The following is a 20,815-nucleotide window of genomic DNA, read 5'->3' on the forward strand; positions in this document are numbered from 1 at the left end:
TTAAAAAGGGACCAGAAAGAACTAACCAAGATCATGCAACAGTCTCCTGACACAGGGATAGTACCGACAGACTGGAAAATTGCAAATGTAATACCGATCCACAAAAAGGGAAACAAAACTGAACCAGGTAACTACAGACCAGTAAGCCTGACTTCTATTATATGCAAACTTATGGAAACTATAATAAGATCCAAAATGGAAAACTACCTATATGGTAACAAGGTCCTGGGAGACAGTCAACATGGTTTTAGGAAAGGGAGATCGTGTCTAACTAACTTGCTTGATTTTTTTTGAGGATGCAACATCGATAATGGATAATTGCAAAGCATATGACATGGTTTATTTAGATTTCCAGAATGCTTTTGACAAAGTCCCACACAAAAGATTAATTCTCAAACTGAACGCAGTAGGGATTCAAGTAAACACATGTACATGGATTAAGGAGCTGTTAACTTGTAGAAAACAGAAACTGATTAGAGGAGAAACCTCAGAATGGAATGTGATAACCAGTGGTGTACCACAGGGATCAGTATTAGGTCCTCTGCTATTCCTAATCTACATTAATGATTTAGATTCTGGTATAGTAAGCAAACTTGTTAAATTTGCAGACGACACAAAAATAGGAGGAGTGGCAAACACTGTTGCAGCAGCAAAGGTAATTCAAAATGATCTAGACAAGATTCAGAACTGGGCAGACACATGGCAAATGACATTTAATAGAGAAAAGTGTAAGGTACTGCATGCAGGAAATAAAAATGTGCATTATAAATATCATATGGGAGATACTGAAATTGGAGAAGGAATCTATGAAAAAGACCTAGGAGTTTTTATTGGCTCAGAAATGTCTTCATCTAGACAATGTGGGGAAGCTATAAAAAAGGCCAACAAGATGCTCGGATACATTGTGAAAAGTGTTGAATTTAAATCAAGGGAAGTAATGGTAAGACCTCATCTTGAATATTGTGTTCAGTTCTGGTCACCTCGCTATAAAAAAGATATTGCTGCTGTAGAAAGAGTGCAAAGAAGAGCGACCAGAATTATTCCGGGTTTAAAAGGCATGTCATATGCAGACAGGCTAAAAGAATTAAATCTGTTCAGTCTTGAACAAAGAAGACTATGCGGCGACCTAATTCAAGCATTCAGAATACTAAAAGGTATTGACAATGTCGACCCAAGGGACTTTTTCGACCTGAAAAAAGAAACAGGGTACCAGGGTTCACAAATGGAGATTAGACAGAGGGGCATTCAGAACAGAAAATAGGAGGCACTTTTTTGCACAGAGAATTGTGAGGGTCTGGAATCAACTCCCCAGTAATGTTGTTGAAGCTGACACCCTGGGATTATTCAAGAAGCTGCTTGATGAGATTCTGGGATCAATAAGCTACTAACAACCAAACGAGCAAGATGGGCCGAATGGCCTCCTCTCGTTTGTAACCTTTCTTATGTTTTTAAATAGTGCGATTGTGCTTTGTTTGGATCAGTCATTGAAACTACGTATAAATGCAGACTTTTTTTCCCCCCAACATATTGTTTGTTTCCCCAGTCTTGTCCTATAAAGGGTAAATAGTTATTTATTCTTAGAATCTGTTTATATTGCATGTCACTGTCAGCATGTTGTCCATGAGTTTTTAAAACCCAACTTAGAAATGGATTTGTGTTAGATCTGTTAGAAAATGTTTTGGAAAAGGTGATAGTGTGTGGTTGATAGAGCTGTTTGGGTGTTGTGCATCATACCTAAAATTATTATTTTTGAAAGATGTTCCTATGACAATTGGCATATTCATGAAATATAAATGATTCATCATAAGAGTTTTGTTTATGTTTCAGTATACTTATTGAATTAAACATGTCCTTCATTGTTGTTGGATCTAACAGCTAAGGTTCAGAATCATGTTTTATGCATGGTAACCATAGTAACTACAGACAAACCATTGTGGTACTATGGTTACTACTGATATAAACATAGTTACTATGGTATTTAATACAGTAACTAAAATAACTGCAATTAAACCATGGTTACCATGGTTACCATAGAAGACCATAGGATATTTCGAAAGGGTTTTTAAAAACACATACCAATCAATGCATATTTGTGTTACTGTTGGTACTTCTGACTCAGAATGCACACAAGAAACTTCACTTTGCAAGCAATGGTACGGACTGAACCCTGGCCACGACAGACAGTGCATCATTCTACGATCCACCAAAAAGCTTAGCAATAAGTACGCTGCGTGTATTGGCAATTAAAATGGTCAATTTCAGCGATCCAAGTCAGGCTTACAACACATGCAGTTAAAATGTTTCCTGTCAAGTTTCTGCAGATTAATCTGTGCGGGTATTCATTCTGGAAGATGAACATTATTAATATTTAATATCGGCGTTTTGTTCTGACTGATGCACTGATTTGTTTCTCTGTATTGCTCTTGCTGAGCTCACCTGTAACTCCAAGGCCCTTGAGGACCTGCCACTTCTCCTGCTTAAAAACTATATTTATGTAGCTCTGTGTTTGTTTGTCAGTATGGGGGATGGGAGTGAAATTGTGCTCTGGACCTTGACCTTGCTGTAACCAAGAATTGTGGACCTTCACTAAACTATCTGAGTACCCCTGCTCTATAGCATATCTGGAAATCAGAATGGTGTTCCACATTTCATAATTTAGCAACCAAGTTTATATAATAAACTTTGAAATAAGATTTGGCAATAAACAGGAACATTGTGATAGTGGATATGCCATGGAGGTAAATTATTACAAATAACTTGCTCTTGTGAGATTTTATGCATAGTGGGTTCATACCTGAAAATAGTTTAACTAGGAAATGTTCCCTATAATAAATTATTATTTTGGAAAGGCATATCATTTTAAATCCAGTATTTTTGTCACCTCTACATGTGTCAATGTACAGTTTTACATATGCTTAGTTATTTATACGTTACTAATGATCCTGCTTTATTTTGTTATAGTATTTAAGGAAAAGCCTTTACTCCCGCCAAGCCAGGCTCAGGCTGTGCTGCCAGAAAGCTCTCCTGAAGATTACTCCTACAAGCAGTCAATAATCAACCTCTTCAAGAACTTTTCCTTTCTGCTTCTGCTAGTCAGTTATGGTGAGTAATATATAAATAAAGGTCCCCCAGTGGCTGTCACAGTAAAAACACTGCTGCATAGAGTGCAGGTTGAGCCATACAGTTCAAGTTCCTATTGCCAGTCATGGCTGCACAGGCTGGTGTAAAATCGTCTGGGGGAACTGCTTCATCTTGCTTCAGTGTGCCCTAGGGGGACAGGTATTCAGCGAGGCCTGACAAAGACTTGCCAGTCTAGGTCCTTGCCTCCAGGGTTTAGTAACAGCTATTGCTTTAAAGAGTGAAAAGATTGGCTTGACAGTGAGAGTTAAGGGTAACCTGTTGCTTTTCAGTTCTCTCTATTGCAGTGGTGAGGCAGCATTCCAAGTGAGAATTTCAAACTGGGTAGAAACAAAGGGCTCATTGGAACTGTAGATACCATAGACACTGCCACTCTTAAGTAATTATACATGTTTCCTTGAGGTTGGTCAGGTTAACCACAGCTGTTAACAGTATCAGGTGAAAGTATTTAAAAGGAAATTGACAGTTAACCCATGCCAATAATTTAAGTGCAGTAAAGAAAGCAGGACCATAGGAAACAATTGGAAAGTAAGTGAAGATATACAGTATTTTAAATGTATAATTCCCACGATCAGCTAGTTTGTTTGCTGCATAATGACAATTTAGACTCCCATTTGTACTTCTCCCCTCCATTTCAAACTTGTAAATCATTTTATTCAACATCATATTTACTTTAGATTTCCCCTGACACTGTTTTATTTTACTATTTTTTTCATATTGTTACCTTTCAGAATAACAGTCAATGATGTTGTTTGAAAAGTACTGTCTACTATAACCTTAATATGTTTCAAATTATTTTCAAATTTTACACTCTCGTTTAAGAATTCAAACCAATTGATCCTTGTTAAGCCATTCATGGATCTCAATTACAACTGAGAAACGTGTTAGGAGTAAAATTGATTTAATTAACTTTTTTTGTGAACCTTTTTTTCTCCGAAATCTATTCTCAGCTCCCGCAGTTAGGCGCCTTAAAGATTTACTACAATAATAAAGATAAAGCCAATATTACCCCCTAGTAAATACAGGTGTCATTTACACAGCACATTTCAGTTAGCTCCCTCCCAGCACACACTTGTGTGTGCTACAGTACCCAATTTGACCGTGTGTGTGTGTGTGTGTATTGTACATGTCATTTTTTTTTTGGTAAATTACAGTACTAATGCAAACTAAGATTTAAAATAAATAAATGTGCTTCATTAGCTGTCTTATCCATCATGTCTCAGCCATGCAGATTTCCTATATTATAGAATATATATCATAGATGTCATTTACATTTTCTAAATCAACTGTTCAAAGGACAGCCATTTTACACAAAAAAGTGTTGCTACAAATGGCAGGTGTTTCCGTTTTCATGTCTGACCCCTGAACATCTCTTCCAAAAACTGTCCTTTTTTATTAATCTGCTTTCCTTTCATTCTTTATAGGTATACTGACTGGGTCGTTTTACTCTGTGTCAACACTGCTGAATCAGATGATCATGGTGCACTATGAGGTATGTTTAACACAGGCATCTCAGAAGGCTTGTGAATACGTATCCACTGACAACATGAAAAAACAAACATAACTGACCACATCAAAAACACACAGATAAATCCTCAGTTGTTTGCAAATATAAAGTTGATTAAATTAATATACAACAGCAAGGAAAACTTGCCTTTTAAGGCCAGCATCCTCCACCTTGGCAGCTTGTTGCCTCAGGTATTATCTTAGGCTCTAGTGCACTTTTTTTTTTTATTTACATTGTGTCTTATTAATAACAGTTATAATAATTTGAAAACAGTCACACTGAAAAATACGAGTTCGACTGAAATAGATTTATATACGATAAACGTTGTTAAAATGCTATTTTATTTTCTTACCAAAAATAATCATTTAGAAATCTTGTTTGTGTAGTTTATACTTGCTGTCTGTCCCGTCTCTGTTCCGCTCTGAATGGCTGGGGGTCGCTGTCAGTCATCTCAGTGGTCTGTTAGTAATGTAGTTTCACCCTGTTCTAACACATCTCTCTGACTGAAGCAGTGCTAGAAAGCTCTCATTTGCCAGCTACAGTGCCTGTCATTCAAAGCGGCTACTTTGAAATTAGCAGGTTAAGGTGTACGTAAGCTTTTGCTGTAGGTATACAGTGACAGTTACTAGTTTGATTTGAAAATGGGCCGCAAAAGACGGTTGAAGTCTCTGCAGCAGGACGAAGCAGGCCCGGCTGCCTTGCATTCCACTGACTCTGAGACAGTCTGTGCTGAAGCCGGAGAGAGGGAGCTCAGACTCCGAATAATAAGTGCAAGTTAGTCCTGTTCAATTATCTAATGTTTTGTTCTGTGCATATTATTTTTACTCGTAAATTTATGCTATAAAAGGTCTGGGCAATACACTTTTATATGCTGTATAAAAAGCCAGTTTTTTAAAAAAAATTTAAAGCATAAAGGTTGATTTCACCCACTCTCTGCTTGAATTGAAAAATAAAGATAGAAAAAAAAGAGGAAATTCTTTCTAAAATAAAAGTCAATATTAATCATCGATTTGGCAAGAAAATAAAAATCGAATAGTAGCAAGCCCACCTATAACACTCAGATCACACATACAGTAGCCTATTGTTCAAAAACCTAATGCTAACAAATGCCAATTCCATAATCTCAATCTAAATGTATCTTTGCCGCCCACAGAAAGTCAGCCCCTCTTGACGTACATTTTTCCTCTCGGCTGTAAAATAAAATCGTCCAGTCCGGGTCCCACGGATTGCCTCTATCATTTATATTAAGTTATTTATTTCTGTTTTAAAATGGCACATTTGCCTGCAAAAAACATATTTTTTTATTTAATAAAATATTTTGTTAAAAAGTATGGCTTGTGTGGGATTTAATGAAACTATAACCTTCAGTTTGCAAGCATGCTGTGTTAGTGCTATACAATTAATTGAGAAAACAAGCAGTATTTTGAAAGATAAAGACAGCCAGCTGAGAATTCTCTGGATTTTGTTATTTTAGATTTTTCGAATCAGCATAATCATTGATCTCCTGCCAGTGTAACGCTCAGTGTGGTCTTTATCGATGCAGGGAAGTATGGTTCCTCTCGATACTGGTTGATGAAAGTAACGCTGTTTGTGGCCCCCAATGGACAAAAAGGAACGTTAATTTCTGAGAATTAGTTATGCTGAAGGAAAGCCTATATATTTGGTAAAAGTAAATCAAATAAATAAGTAAATAAATGTTGAAATAAATGAACACATACATTAATACATAGACATTTCTTTCTTTATCTTGATATTTATTAAATTTGTCACTATCAGATATAAACACTGCCATTTAATACTGTATAAAACGAAAATAAATACAACAGTTCTTGTTCAATTGCATATTACTGAAGATTTTTGTACATAAAGGTCATCATGCTTTCATATATTTTTACTTTCAAAATTAAAATATATATTGTAATGACCCGGACAACTGCTTTGTTGCAGGACTTGTTGTCTGTTCAGTTTGTCTCATCTGTCTTTTATGTTATATGTATTGTAAGGGGAACGGGTCATGGCATGGGAAGGGGGAGTGAGTGAATGAGTGGGGAGAATGTGTGTTGCTGTTTTCAGAGCATGGATGTGACTGGTTGATGAGCTGGACAGTGGCAGGAAATGATGGGAGGTTATATAAAAGTGCATGAGCCTGGGGACTGGAGACAGTCCAGCGCTGAACTTGAATGAGAAACTGTGGGTGCGACTGAGCGAGCGTGTGAGCTGTGACCGGAGAGAATATGCAGTAAAAGTGCCAAGACTAAAACGTAGGGTTATTATTTTGGTGCCGTGAATTCCGGCCCCTGACAGGAATTCTCTGTAGTTTCAAATAAAACAAACATTTTGAGAATTCAACACCGTCTACTTCCTAAACATGAAAACGTTACACTATACTAAATGAACGGATCAAGCTTATTATGATAGTTTGCACAATCAGATGAACGCTTTCAATACAATCAGGATAATACATAATCATTATTTACAAAATCTTATTCGTCTTACTTATTAAAAACTGTCTTTACTGCTGTACTACCTGCAAATGTTATGAAATGGAAAAAACTTTGTGGCATGAAAGCTAGGGCATCTGCATTGCAAGCTGCATTGGAAGCATGGCTTTGGTTTGGTTCCCACACAGGGTTTATATTGCAAACTTTAAAAAAAAAAAAAAAGTAATGTATTTTATTTATGTGTAACAAACACATTTTTTTATGTGAATAAAATGTAGTTGATATGAATGACACTTTTATTGAACATACATACTTTTGCACACATAACTTTAATGTGTGTATATATACAGTGTCTATAGAAAGTCTGCACCCTCTTTCAAAATTTTCACCTTTTGTTGCCTTATAGCCTGGAATTAAAATGCATTCAAATTGTTTTTTGCATCATATATATATATATATATATATATTATATATATATATATATATATATATATATATATATATATATATATATATATATATATATATATATATATATATACACATATACACACACACACACACACACACACACACACACACACACACACACACACACACACACACAGTACTGTGCAAAAGTTTTAGGCAGGTGTGAAAAAATGCTGTAAAGTAAGAATGCTTTCAAAAATAGACATGTTAATAGATTATATTTATCAATTAACTAAATGCAAAGTGAGTGAACTGAAAATCTAAATCAAATCCATATTTGGTGTGACAACCCTTTGCCTTCAAAACAGCATCAATTCTTCTAGGTACACTTGCACAAAGTCAGGGATTTTTTAGGCATATAGTCAGGTGTATGATTAAACAATTATACCAAACAGGTGCTAATGATCATCAATTCAATATGTAGGTTGAAACAATCATTAACTGAAACAGAAACAGCTGTGTAGGAGGAATAAAACTGGGTGAGGAACAGCCAAACTCAGCTAACAAGGTGAGGTTGCTGAAGACAGTTTACTGTCAAAAGTCATACACCATGGCAAGACACAAGGTAGTTATACTGCATCAGCAAGGTCTCTCCAGGCAGAAATTTCAAGGCAGACAGGGGTTTCCAGATATGCTGTCCAAGCTCTTTTGAAGAAGCACAAAGAAACGGGCAACGTTGAGGGCCGTAGACGCAGTGGTCGGACAAGGAAACTTACTGCAGCAGATGAAAGACACATCATGCTTACTTCCCTTCGCAATCAGAAGATGTCCAGCAATGCCATCGGCTCAGAATTGGCAGAAAACAGTGGGACCCTGGTACACCCATCTACTGTCCGGAGAAGTCTGGTCAGAAGTGGCCTTCATGGAAGACTTGCGGCCAAAAAGCCATACCTCCAACGTGGAAACAAGGCCAAGCGACTCAACTATGCACGAAAACACAGGAACTGGGGTGCAGAAAAATGGCAGCAGGTGCTCTGGACTGATGAGCCAAAATCTGAAATATTTGGCTGTAGCAGAAGGCAGTTTGTTTGCCGAAGGGCTGGAGAGCGGTACAAGAATGAGTGTCTGCAGGCAACAGTGAAGCATGGTGGAGGTTCCTTGCAAGTTTGGGGCTGCATTTCTGCAAATGGAGTTGGGGATTTGGTCAGAATTAATGGTCTCCTCAATGCTGAGAAGTACAGGCAGATACTTATCCATCATGCAATACCGTCAGGGAGGCATCTGATTGGCCCCAAATTTATTCTGCAGCATGACAACGACCCCAAACATACAGCAAAATCATTAAGAACTATCTTCAGCATAAAGAAAAACAAGGGAGTCCTGGAAGTGATGGTAAGGCCCGCACAGAGCCCTGATCTCAACATCATCAAGTCTGTCTGGGATTACATGAAGAGAGAGAAGCAACTGAGGCTGCCTAAATCCACAGAAGAACTGTGATTAGTTCTCCAAGATGTTTGGGCCAACCTACCTGCCAAGTTCCTTCAAAAACTGTGTGCAAGTGTACCTAGAAGAATTGATGCTGTTTTGAAAGCAAAGGGTGGTCACACCAAATATGGATTTGATGTAGATTTTTCTTCTGTTCACTCACTTTGCATTTTGTTAATTGATAAATATAAACTATTAACATGTCTATTTTTGAAAGCATTCTTACTTTACAGCATTTTTTCACACCTGCCTAAAACTTTTGCACAGTACTGTGTGTGTGTGTGTGTGTGTGTGTGTATATCTATATAATATAGTAACCAATATATATTCCAGCCATGGTATATATGTGACCAAGATGCCCTGATTTTGGATTTGTGCCCCTATAAAAAAACATGTCCCAGAAGCTGAACTTGATTTGTATGCACTTTATTTGCACACTTTTATTTTAAACAAAACAATCAAAAAACAAACAAAACAAAATAAACAGCAAGCTCTTCCGAGCCCAGACTAACGTGCAGGACACCTAAGTCATTTACCTGGGATAAAATACAAAATCACACATTACCTTCTTTTTCTTTATTTGGCTGTTTATCCTTCAGCCGGGCTGCATAGCGCTGTTCCTCCATTAGCCTGTTTTCAGCAGCAGCCTAAAATGAACTAACCCTGGTATAGGCAGCTGGCTCTAATTTAACAATAATGAGGCCAACTGCCAAAACAATAAAACAATTACCAACTATTAATTAAACAATTAACACAAATTAAACACTTTAGGCTGGCAGGGTGGCTTTAACCCTGCCCCTGCTCCTGTCCCTGCCACAAAATACACATATTTACACTTGTAGATCCCCTGCCCGGTAAGTGTAAATATGTGTGTATATAAAATGCAAGATTTGAACCCTGTCTAGTCATACTTTCACTCCAACTACATAAACCTGACCCAGACCTTCAATAACCCCTTTGTTAATGCCGACTGGCAGTGTCTAAGTGTGTTACCTGGGGTTTAATACAGGAAATTACATCAAATCAGAGCTCGATGTCTTTTACTTCAGAGTGCTAGGACGTGTTAAGCTGAGGGAACACAAAGCCAATTTTTCAGGAACAGTGGCTTGAAAACAGGTTCCAGGAGACTGAGTTTGGGGCAACTTTTCTGTATCTGTATCCATGGTGTGCCATGCAGTGAAACCTAGTCTTCTGAAACCAAGTACCAAACTGCAATGTGGCTTTGTGTTTCTTCAGCTTTAGGGATCATAAATCGAGCCCTAAGAGTGTAAATATGAACAATTTGCCAGTCACTGGCCCCAAGAAAATAAGTGAAGAATAACGCAGAAATATAAATTACGTCTTGATAATTAATTTAATTGTATTGTTAAATATGGTTAAAGCTTAATAAATAAATAAAACATAACTTGAAACAAAAGTTACTGCCTGTTGATCTGTTACAAATGGGTATTGTAAACATTTTTTTTTATATGTTGTTTTTTTTTGTTGGTTTTAACATGCCCAAGGGTAATTTTGTTATTTTGACACATCTGTACCTCCCAAAATAAAATGTACAAATATTTTCTTTTTTGGCAGATCAAGATGTTTTGTATCTGACCTTAACCCTTTTTTGTGTTCACTTGCTTTCACTAATTTATTTAGGGTGAAGAAGTAAATGCTGGACGGATTGGACTTACTCTAGTTGTTGCTGGGATGGTGGGCTCCATTATCTGTGGCTTCTGGCTGGATTACACTAAAACATACAAGTATGTTCAATTCTACTCAAATATTAATTAAATAACAGTCATACATTACTGTTCCACAAAATGCTTAACACAGGACATCCAGTTGACTCATGTACACAGTATGTTACAGGACAGTATTTCTCTTTTTTTTTTTAAACAAGCAGCAAATAATTATATTAAAACTGTCACAAATAAAATGTCTTATATGCAGAAACAACCAAAAGATCAAACAATTGGAATCTTATATAGTTCTGTTGTTTGTTGTTGGCGTTCAAGTAATAAATAAAATAACTGAAAAAGCCTAAATCGCAGTAGCCTGATTAAAAAATGAATTCCTGCAACAGCTATTATGCAGGAAGTTCTGGTGTATCGATTCATAGCATGAAATGTACACCTCCACAAACGGATTATTCGATTGACTGGTTTGAGCTCTCCACAGTACCGTGCTAATTCCCCTGCAATTGTCAGTGGGGTTGAATATGGGTACAGGGTTCTCTCCATAGGGCTCGGCTGCATAGGATTGTCACCCCCAGAACACTATGTTCACAGCAAAATAAATGTTGTGTTCTCCCGACTAAAGAGTTGCTTTAAGCCCTAATAAACAGAACTGTTTATGATTTTTTTCCAAGCTAGCTGTCCAATACTACTGTTTTACTGATGCAAATGCTCTGGGAGTAGGTGAAGGTAACTGTTTTTAAGCTTTCTTTCAGCCAGTAGCAATCAGTTTTAATCTTCTGGCTAAAATTGCTAAAACTTTAGTTTTCAGGTTCAAACGTGCTTTTTTGTTGTAGAAGTGATAATGAGTTTCCTTTGAAGTTACTGCAGTTCAGTTATACTTTAATGTGAGTTTAATATTGGTAATAGTGAGTAATCTGATTTGGAAATAATTTTTGCAGGTGTGCGTGTAACTGCTCAGACACTTGTGAAACATAATCACAACGACTGTTCAAGTTGAATGAGTAAAATACAGTTTTGAAGCGTACCGATTTAATTTTACAAGTTCTGGAGTTTTGCAAGAGCAGTTTGGCCAGGTTTAATATATTCACCGTGTAGAGTGCGAAAGACAGACAGACGGACATGCATTTTTTAACTGTGTGGAGTTTGTAGCATAAATAAAAATTCCAATACTACAAAACTAGTGGTTGATAATGTAAGGACTACCCAAGTTGTTTCTTATTATTCTTCTAACTTTACTGATGTGTTTTAATCTCTCCCATTTTCCAGAGGGACCACTTTGATAGTTTACCTCCTGTCCTTCATTGGAATTATTATTTTCACCTTTACACTCGAACTTGGCTACCTCATTCTTGTATTTGTTACAGCAGGAATACTTGGGTAAGATATTTGTCATGTTATTTAGTGTTTCTGATTAATTGTTCCTTCTTGTACAAATTATTTTATGTAATTTACTGCTTTCATTCCAGAATACTTCATTTATTATAGTAACTAAGACAAAATCAAGAATACTAACTTTCCAGAGCACCTTTGTATAGTTACGAATTACTACAGTTGTCTTAATTAGCGTATTCTCTTTTTCTTTTTTGGATTCACTTTGTTTATTGTTTTATTTTTCAGTTATCACAGGGGTGCTGTTAAAAAGTCACCAGGATGTAAAACTGCAATGAACTGAAGAGAAAATTATTTACAAAGTGGTTCCAACAGCAACAAGAATACGTTAGTCAAAATGTCACACTCCATGCCCTTACCAAGTGGCTGTTTATTTAATACCAAGTTACCCTTTTTGCTGCCCCTTCAGTTTAACTTTAATTTAATCAGCAAAATAAAGCATCCCTCACCACATTGTTGATTTCAGGAGAGACGTTTGTCTCAGATTGAAACTTGTGCCTTTCACTTGGAACGCAGTTTTAGTAAAGCATACAGAGAGCTGAAAAATACAAAAATATTTTAGAAATCATAAGCGGGTGGTTCAGCTTTCTGATAGTGGACCCTTGGATGACTGACAGCTCCTTTAATCAACATTGAAAAAGTTAATATTTTAGGCTTTTCGCACAGCAAGAGAGTACTGGTTACAAAAGGAGAATTAACTTTGAGGATAAATACATTTATTTATTGGTAGCTGTTTAAAGAAGCATTAGCAAATTCCTTAGTCTTTAGGAGCTTAAACTTTTGTTTGCGAAGTTACTGTTGACGTAACCATGGGCAGCAACTGGTTCTGGCTGTATTTAACAAGGAGCTATAATTATTGTTTTCCTGTACTTTGAGGTTTACATTACTTTGAGCTTGCCTGAGAATCTTAAGTGCTGGCACTGAACAGCCTTCTTACACCAATCCATTACACATCAAGTGACAGTATGACCTTTCAAAGCAAGCTCAAAGCCAGGTAAAGGCAGATTTAGAGAAAAAATATTGGAGCAACATAACTCATAACTAGTCAGGTGATTACAAACAATTAAAGGGTAAATTTAAAGCCACTCACTTTAACCTAGCAGGAAATAAATGTACACTTCCCCAGCATGCTGCAGTACATCTTTATAGAGTATGTAATGTAAAAACGGTCTGAAGAAGAGAATGACGATTTATTCCTAAACTGTCCCACTGTATTTTCAGTTTCTTTATGACAGGATACCTGCCACTGGGATTCGAATTTGGAGTTGAAATTACATATCCGGTGCCAGAAGGAACATCTTCTGGTCTCCTGAACGCTTCTGCACAGGTATCTATGGAAACCGTCAGCAAAAAGTCCTTCTGTAAAGAAGATCCAGGATATGAAAGTCTGTTGATTTTGCAGAGCAGTTCCATTTTATGTATTCATCTAAATTAAAACTGTATAACTCTAAAGATTTGGCCGAACACTGTTTCAACCTGTGTCACCTGACCTGAGAGTAGGGTTGCCAACAGGCTCAAGAATCTCGTGACACTAATAACGGGCTTATGCCGGGCTTTACACTGCATGATTTTTGCTGATCGCCGACGAGCTGAGGAGTAGGCGACTAATTTCTTAAAATCTGGGACAAATTGGGGTTGTCGGCGACAAAACGGTCGATAAGCATGAGAGGGTCTACGTTGCCCCGTTAATAGCTTCAGCGATCTCCCAACACTCTTACCAGAGTAAAAAACATCATAATGAAAATCAGCTCCTGTCTTATACAGCACCCAATACTATTAAATAGTTAAATAAGAATAATTTAAGCAGTATAGCCAATCTTTGTGCAGTGTAATTTCCAGCTGATAAAAAGACATTTCAGAACCCTGTACATGCATGCTATAAAGTTAAATGAAGTATAATGCTTACCAGTCTTCAGTGTGTAATGCTTGATCACAGTCTGTAAAATGCCCCCCTTTTGTTTTTCCTTTGAGGTATTTGGAATTATTTTCACCTTAATTCAAGGGAAACTAACAACGGATTATAATCCCCTTGCCGGAAATATTTTCCTCTGTGTCTGGATCTTTATAGGAGTCATTTTAACAGGTTGGTGGTGCAATGTTATGGGACAAGGCATAGGATACTTTTTGAGCTTGTCTTTATCGCTGAACGCAAAAAGACTATTTTTTGATTCCTGAGCTGTAATAGAGCTTCAAGGTTATAATTTTAAAGCTTTTCATGTTTGGGCTCTAAATGGTATATTATTACTGCTACAAATAGCAGAAGCATGGTCTGTAGTGTTAGACTCTCAGAGTGCCCTAATGGAAAGGGCCAATAAAGCTTGTGTTTTAATGGGGAGGTAGCTTGTAACTAAATTAACAGTCTTGGTCTTTTATTGTTCATAAATACTTTTTTTACATTTTAACAATTACATTTAAAGATACTTTATTTATAGTATCTTCATATCATAATATGCATTTTAACAGTTTTTTTCTTCTGATTTACAGCTTTAATCAAATCTGAGTTGAAAAGACACAATGTTAACATGGGGATTACAAACAACGCTGTAGAAGCAGTAAGTAACATAATATATATGTTTTATTTACTTTGTTGGTGGTAGAGGAGGATAACACAAGACATTTTTATCTTTATTATATTATTAATAATCTAAAAACATTTGCAGAAAAAAACCTAGTTGGAGCATGATGTCAGGTTTTACTACTATTATAGCTAGGTTACCAGCACCACAGTGATTCTAAAAGAGTTATGGTTTTCTCACGCTGACAAAACTAAATCAGTTTAGCTCAGTAATACTAATTAAATACTCGCCCATAAACACATAGCAGGTTGTAGAATTATATAATTACCTGTTTATGTTAAAGTGAATGCCAGTTGCTTTACATTGCTCTATGCCAAAGGCTAGACCCCTATGAATGTTTGTGTTGGAATCATGCAATTCAGTAACGGTTGCTAACCCACGGTTCCCTTTCAATTCGAATGACAACCATTACCAAATGGGAAGAGCCTCTCTGACCGCCAATCACTAAGCATATACACCTCTACACCAATTTAATTGGTCACAGCGACCATTACATTTTTTTTTAAAAAAACAGCTTTCCTAGCACAGCTGCGCTTGCCCTCGGTGACCACGCGGACTGAATCGGCTGCATACCCCGGCATCGACCGCGTTTTTTCCCGCCGATCGCGAGGTTGAGAAAACAGTGCCTACCCGGTCCCGATTGACTCGGCACCAGTGTAAACATCTTCGGCGCAACCTGCAGCTTGGTCCCGACTGTGCCTACCATCGGCACAACCTTGAAACAGGTCAACTCGGCACCGACTGTCTCGACATCGACAACACTTTTTTCGGTTCCGTTTCCGGCACCGATTGATTCAGCACCGACGAACCTCTTTGAGGCAGTCTACAGCCCGGCACCGACAATGCTACACATCGACATCGACCTTGACACCGATTGACTCGGCACCAACCTCTCAACACCGACCACGCTATTTTTGTCCCGATCCTCGCACCGACTGATTCAGCACTGGTGAATAGCTTCGGGGCCGTCTACACCCGGAACCGAACGCACTACACATTGACTCGACAGCGCTGGCCTCGACTCCAGTCCCTGCACCGATTAATTTGGCACCAGTGAATTTCTCAAAAGTGTCTACAGGCCGGCAACGACCATACTACTATCGGCACCGAGCGCAGCAGTTTATCTGCGAAACCATGTCAATCCAATCAATTGGGTCCTCCGCTGGGTTCCACCAGTGCAATCAATGCGTGGCGAAGCTACCAAGGCAGGACGAGCACCGGTCCTGCACCAGACGCCTAGGGCCAAAACACGCGGCCGGTGAACAGCACTGGCAGGAGAGCTGGACTGCTGTCCATGTGAAGTTCTCGAGGAGAACTAAGCGACGGACAACAGCCCTATCCCCAGCAGAGTCTCTCTCCTCCAGCCAGGGGAGAATGAGATCAGTGGTCCAAGAGCCTCCGCAGAGGTCAGCCAGGACCCCCCCTGCTACAATGACCACTCATCTGGGTCACCCTCCCCTACCCCACCACCGGTACAGAGGCGCAGACACCTCTCAAGGGAGATGAGATGGTCACCGCCGAGGCGGTACCACTCGAGGGGACACTCACCAGGGGCAGGTGGTCACCGCTCAGGCACTGCTCCCCTTCTACACGCACCGCAGACGTTCACCGTCACAGTTGCCTCGAAGGCGCCCAAGCTCGGCTGAGCGGCGGTTCGTGGAGACCATGCTGGAGACCCTATTGAAATCTCAGGGCAGGCTGCGCCCTACCACCGTGCAGCCCCAGCACAGTTTCGTTTCCCATCCCCTCTGCCTAGACCCCCTAGTCTTTGTTGGCATCCAGATTGGACGTCTCGGACCAAGCCACCTCCATCGGGCAGGCCACAGTGGGAGGCTCCTTAACGCCTTTGCCACACATGTCGCAGAGGGAAGAGTTCCGGGCCCTAATGCAGCGTGCAGCTACAGCCACGGACGCTCCCTGGCCGACAGAACAAGATGGTAAGGGGAACCGCTTCCGCCAACAAAAAGGACACCCACAGCATGCCCTCCACCTATGCCAGGACTTCCTGGAATTGGTGCGCTTCTCCTGGAGGAGCCTAAGAAGCGGGCCTAGGCACATTCCCAACTATTGGGGACACAGTCACGGTTTTGGTGCAAGGTTCCACCTTCACCAAGGGGGATAAGGACCCAACCTGTACATCCAAGCCTTGCAGAACAACAGATGCGATGCTTAAAAAAGCTTACGCATCAGCAGCGCTGTTGGCCCAAGCAGCAAATGCCATGGCTATACTGGTGCTCTACCAGAACCAGTTGGCAGAGAGGCTGCAGGAGAGAGCTATACAAGCAGACATGGGGGAGCTCCAGGCGGTAGCTAAGGCGATGACCAACCTAATAGGGGAGGTCGCTGGTGGCTGCTCGCCGACATTTTTGGCTGACTCAAGCCAAGGTCGTGGAGACTGAGAAGATGGCGCTACTGGACGCCCCCATTACACCGGGGCAGACTTTTGGGACGACCATTGATGTGAGCCTTGAGAGGTCCCACAAGACCACTGGGGTCGCCTCCAAGTTTTCACGCCTTACGGCTTACCGTCAGCGCCCAAGATGGCATAGGCAGCCTGCTGGGGTGAAAGGGTCTGAACACTGCCCTCCACCCCAGGGTAGACAAGCAGGCAGAGGCAGAGGCAGGGAGCGGCAGGGGACCACCGCAGGCCAGGGGTAACCGGTTCTCCGGCTGGAGACTAAGGCCAGGACCTAAGAAAGACCCGCCCCCTCCCAAGCCCAAGGGAGACCGCCCCTGAGGGGCCCCGGCTGCCACCAAACCCCCTGTGGCAAAGTGGCTGGTAAAGGGGAACAGGTGTAGCGGTGATGCGATGCAGGAGTGACAGGCAGACAACGATATCCAGTAAAAAAAGTGTTTTTATTTGTAATCCAGGTCTGGAGACCGTAAAATAATGAATCCCCGGCTATACACAACAATGTGTAAAGCGCGGGGATAGCAATAACAAGGCACAGTCCCGAACAAAAACAAACACATGGTCACCAGTCCTGGGTGAGTGCAGATGTGCGTATGCAGTGGCGAAGACACGGGTAATTCGTGACGGTTGGTGCAGTGGTGATCCGGTTCGTGCTGACCCTCGCCGGCAGCCCCGGATTTGTGCGTTTAGCTGTCTAGTGGTGAAAACACAGACAGTTATAAAGACAAACACAACAATACACAACACGTATTCTTTTTCACAACGAGAGCTCCTCTCTCAGTCCTTCTCTCTCCAAGCGTTCACCTTGGTATGTAATATGTAATCCCGCATGACAGCTAGGTAAACGGTTGCAGCTGCCTTATTACTTGCAGCTGCCCCCCGTTTACCTTTCAAGTCAATACGGTCTTACAACAGAGTCTCGCTTCTTTCCAGGCTGAACCACTTCCCGGTCCCGGAAACGAACTGTCAGGCCAGCCCTACCAGATACTTCTCCTCTCGTTCTTTAGCTCCGTCACAGGTCGGGAGGAAGATTTATCACGAGAACTCATTGTATTTCTGTCACACCCTCCCACAACCGGACTGCCCAACGGCAACGACCCTTGGCAGGGCTGCACCCAGGACTTCTGGGTGCTATCGACAATGAGACACGGATACACTGTACAATTCCGCATAGGTCTGCCACCCTTCAAGAGTGTGCTCCCCACTACCGTCGAACCAGCGAGGGTGATACTCCTTCAACAGGAGATCGTCAATCTTCAAAGTAAGAACGCTGTACGCTTGGTAAGTCCAAGCGATGCCCTCAGCGGCTTTTACTCTGGGTACTTCCTGGTGCCCAAAAGGGACGCCTGTTTCAGACCAATTATGGACCTCAGGGTCCTCAACTTGTTCCTCAAACAGAGGAAGTTCAACATGTTGACAGCACAGTGTATCCTCCAGTCCGTCCAACAGGGCGACTGATTCACATTGATCGACCTGCAAGACGCCTACTTTCACGTCCCCTTTCAAGGCAACGCGTATGAATTCTGCATGCTGCCTTTTGGGCTCTCGCTGGCGCCCTGTACTTTTTCAAAGTGGATGGATGCAGCACTGGCTCCACTCAGGCTGCAGGGTATTCAGATCCTGAACTATCTGGACGATTGGCTAGTTTGCACGTATTAAAAAGCACGCACAGAGGCACACACAAAGCAGGTCATAATACATCAACAGAAGAGCAACTTCATACCGTCTTAGTCCACATTGTCCCTGGGGATCAAATTGAACTCTGTGAGCATGCTTGCCTCGCTGTCGGAAGACAGGATTCGGTCGTTGGAGGCCACACTCTCCCTATTCAGAGAGGACACTCTCCTACAGGTCAAGGTATATCAAAGGTTATTGAGGCTGATGGCAGCCGCCTCGAGAATCCTTCCACTAGGGCTGCTGAGAATGCACCCGATTCAAGCCTGCATAAATACGCTCAAGGTGCACCCAGTCCGAGATCGGTACCAGCTGTTGCGAGTGTCCAGACAATGCCAGAAGACACTGGAGTGCTGGCTCCGTCGTGGCAATCTACGCCTCGGGTCTCCCCTCGGATCACCTCACAGAAGGGAAGTGATCACTACAGACGCCTCCAGCCTGGGCTGGGGAGCGGTCTGGAATGGGAAAGGAATAAGAGGTCAGTGGAAGGGACATTGGCAGCAAGCGCACATAAATGCTCAAGAGCTGCAAGCAGTGAACCTGGCGTTATCTCATTTTTGCCATCAGTTAGTGCACAAACATGTGCTGGTCCGGACAGACAATATTACAGTGGTAGCCCACATAAACCACCAAGGCGGCCTGTGCTCGCCAGGCCTTCACCACGCAGCGCACAGACTCCTGTCCTGGATGCACAGAAACTTGCGTTCCATCAGGGCAGTTCACCTCCCTGGTGTGGACAACAAGGCAGCAGACTTGTCCAGAAGAGCTCCAGACAGCTCAGAGTGGACCTCTTTGCCACAGCTGAGTCCACTCATTGCCCCGTATGGTTCTCCATGGAGATGGGGGCCCCCTGGGAGTAGATGTGCTAGCTCACCACTGGCCACGGGGGCTACTGTATGCATTCCCTCCGCTATCATTATTACCCCTGACACTAGAGAGGATCAGGGTGGAGAGAGCATGGGTTTTGCTGGTTGCACCCAGATGGCCGAGACGCCCTTGGTTTGCTCTTCTCTCCGACATGTTGTCGGATCAGCTGTGGCAGCACCCACTGTGCAAGGACCTCCTGAGCCAAGCAGAGGGGCTATTATGGCACCCGATCCCAGCCCAGCTCCAACTCTGGGTCTGGCCATTGAACGGAGCCGTCTATTTAGACGAGGTTTGCCAGATGCAGTAGTAGAGACACTACAGTCTGCTAGGGCGCTGAGCACTAGAGCCCAATACTCATATAAATGGAAAGTTTTCCACTTGTTTGATGTAGGAAAGTCAGCATCCACTTTGAAGGTATACCTGGCAGCAATATCAGTGTGCCATGACAAAATTGACTCTGTGTCTCCTGGGGCACATTTCCTGACAGTGCAATTTCTTAACGGGGCTCTGAGGCTTCGTCTTCCCATGAAAAGTATGGTCCCCAAGTAGGATCTAGAACTGGTACTGCGGGCCCTTATGGGTGCCCCACTCAAGCCGATGGTGTCAGCAGAACTGCGCCCTGTTTCATTGAAAGTGGCATTTTTAATAGCCTGCCAGACGAGTAAGTGAGCTTCATGTGCTGTCCATCGATGACACATGTGTGGCTTTCACTGGGAAAGACTCACGGGTAACATTATCCCCATTCCATATTAACCAATCAGTGGTTTTGGAAACTTTCAGACCTCCCCCGCACAAGTCAGAGGAGGACCGTAGACAACACACGCTATGCCCAGTTCGGGCTCTGGAGACAGTCCAACCAGCTGTTTGTCTGCTATGGGTCCCACTCTAGAGGTCAGGCCCTATAGAAGCAACGTTTAGCACACTGGGTGACAGATGCGATACGCTTGGTGTATGAACAGACGGGCTCCCCGTTACCGGTGGACATTACGGCCCATTCTACTAGGGGCCAGGCAACTTCGTGGGCTTTCCTTCATGCCGCCTCCTTAGATGAGTTATGCAATGCTGCTACGTGGACAAGTAGTCAGACATTTGTGCGTTTTTACTGCCTTGATGTTACAAACTGAACAAGACCCTCTCTGGGCTGTAGAGTTTTGCAGGCGGCATGCCCTTAGGCGTTATGTGGGCTCTGATGCTATCGCTGTGGGGTTGTACTGTCGGTCATCTGGAGTCAC

The 20,815-nt window shown here is 41.6% G+C and overlaps 1 protein-coding gene across 1 annotated transcript in view; it reads left to right on the plus strand.

Moving 5' to 3' along the window:
- Window positions 1–20,815, plus strand: part of LOC121317093 (feline leukemia virus subgroup C receptor-related protein 1-like) — a 36,415-nt gene that overhangs the window by 12,642 nt on the left and 2,958 nt on the right. Inside the window, exons 3-9 of the mRNA XM_041252690.1 lie at window positions 2,962–3,102; window positions 4,563–4,630; window positions 10,624–10,727; window positions 11,931–12,041; window positions 13,275–13,380; window positions 14,025–14,136; window positions 14,538–14,605. Of these exons, the coding sequence (XP_041108624.1) occupies window positions 2,962–3,102; window positions 4,563–4,630; window positions 10,624–10,727; window positions 11,931–12,041; window positions 13,275–13,380; window positions 14,025–14,136; window positions 14,538–14,605 (710 nt within the window). The remainder of the gene's footprint in view (window positions 1–2,961; window positions 3,103–4,562; window positions 4,631–10,623; window positions 10,728–11,930; window positions 12,042–13,274; window positions 13,381–14,024; window positions 14,137–14,537; window positions 14,606–20,815) is intronic.

Source organism: Polyodon spathula, chromosome 6, assembly GCF_017654505.1.
Source record: "Polyodon spathula isolate WHYD16114869_AA chromosome 6, ASM1765450v1, whole genome shotgun sequence".
NCBI lineage: Eukaryota > Metazoa > Chordata > Actinopteri > Acipenseriformes > Polyodontidae > Polyodon > Polyodon spathula.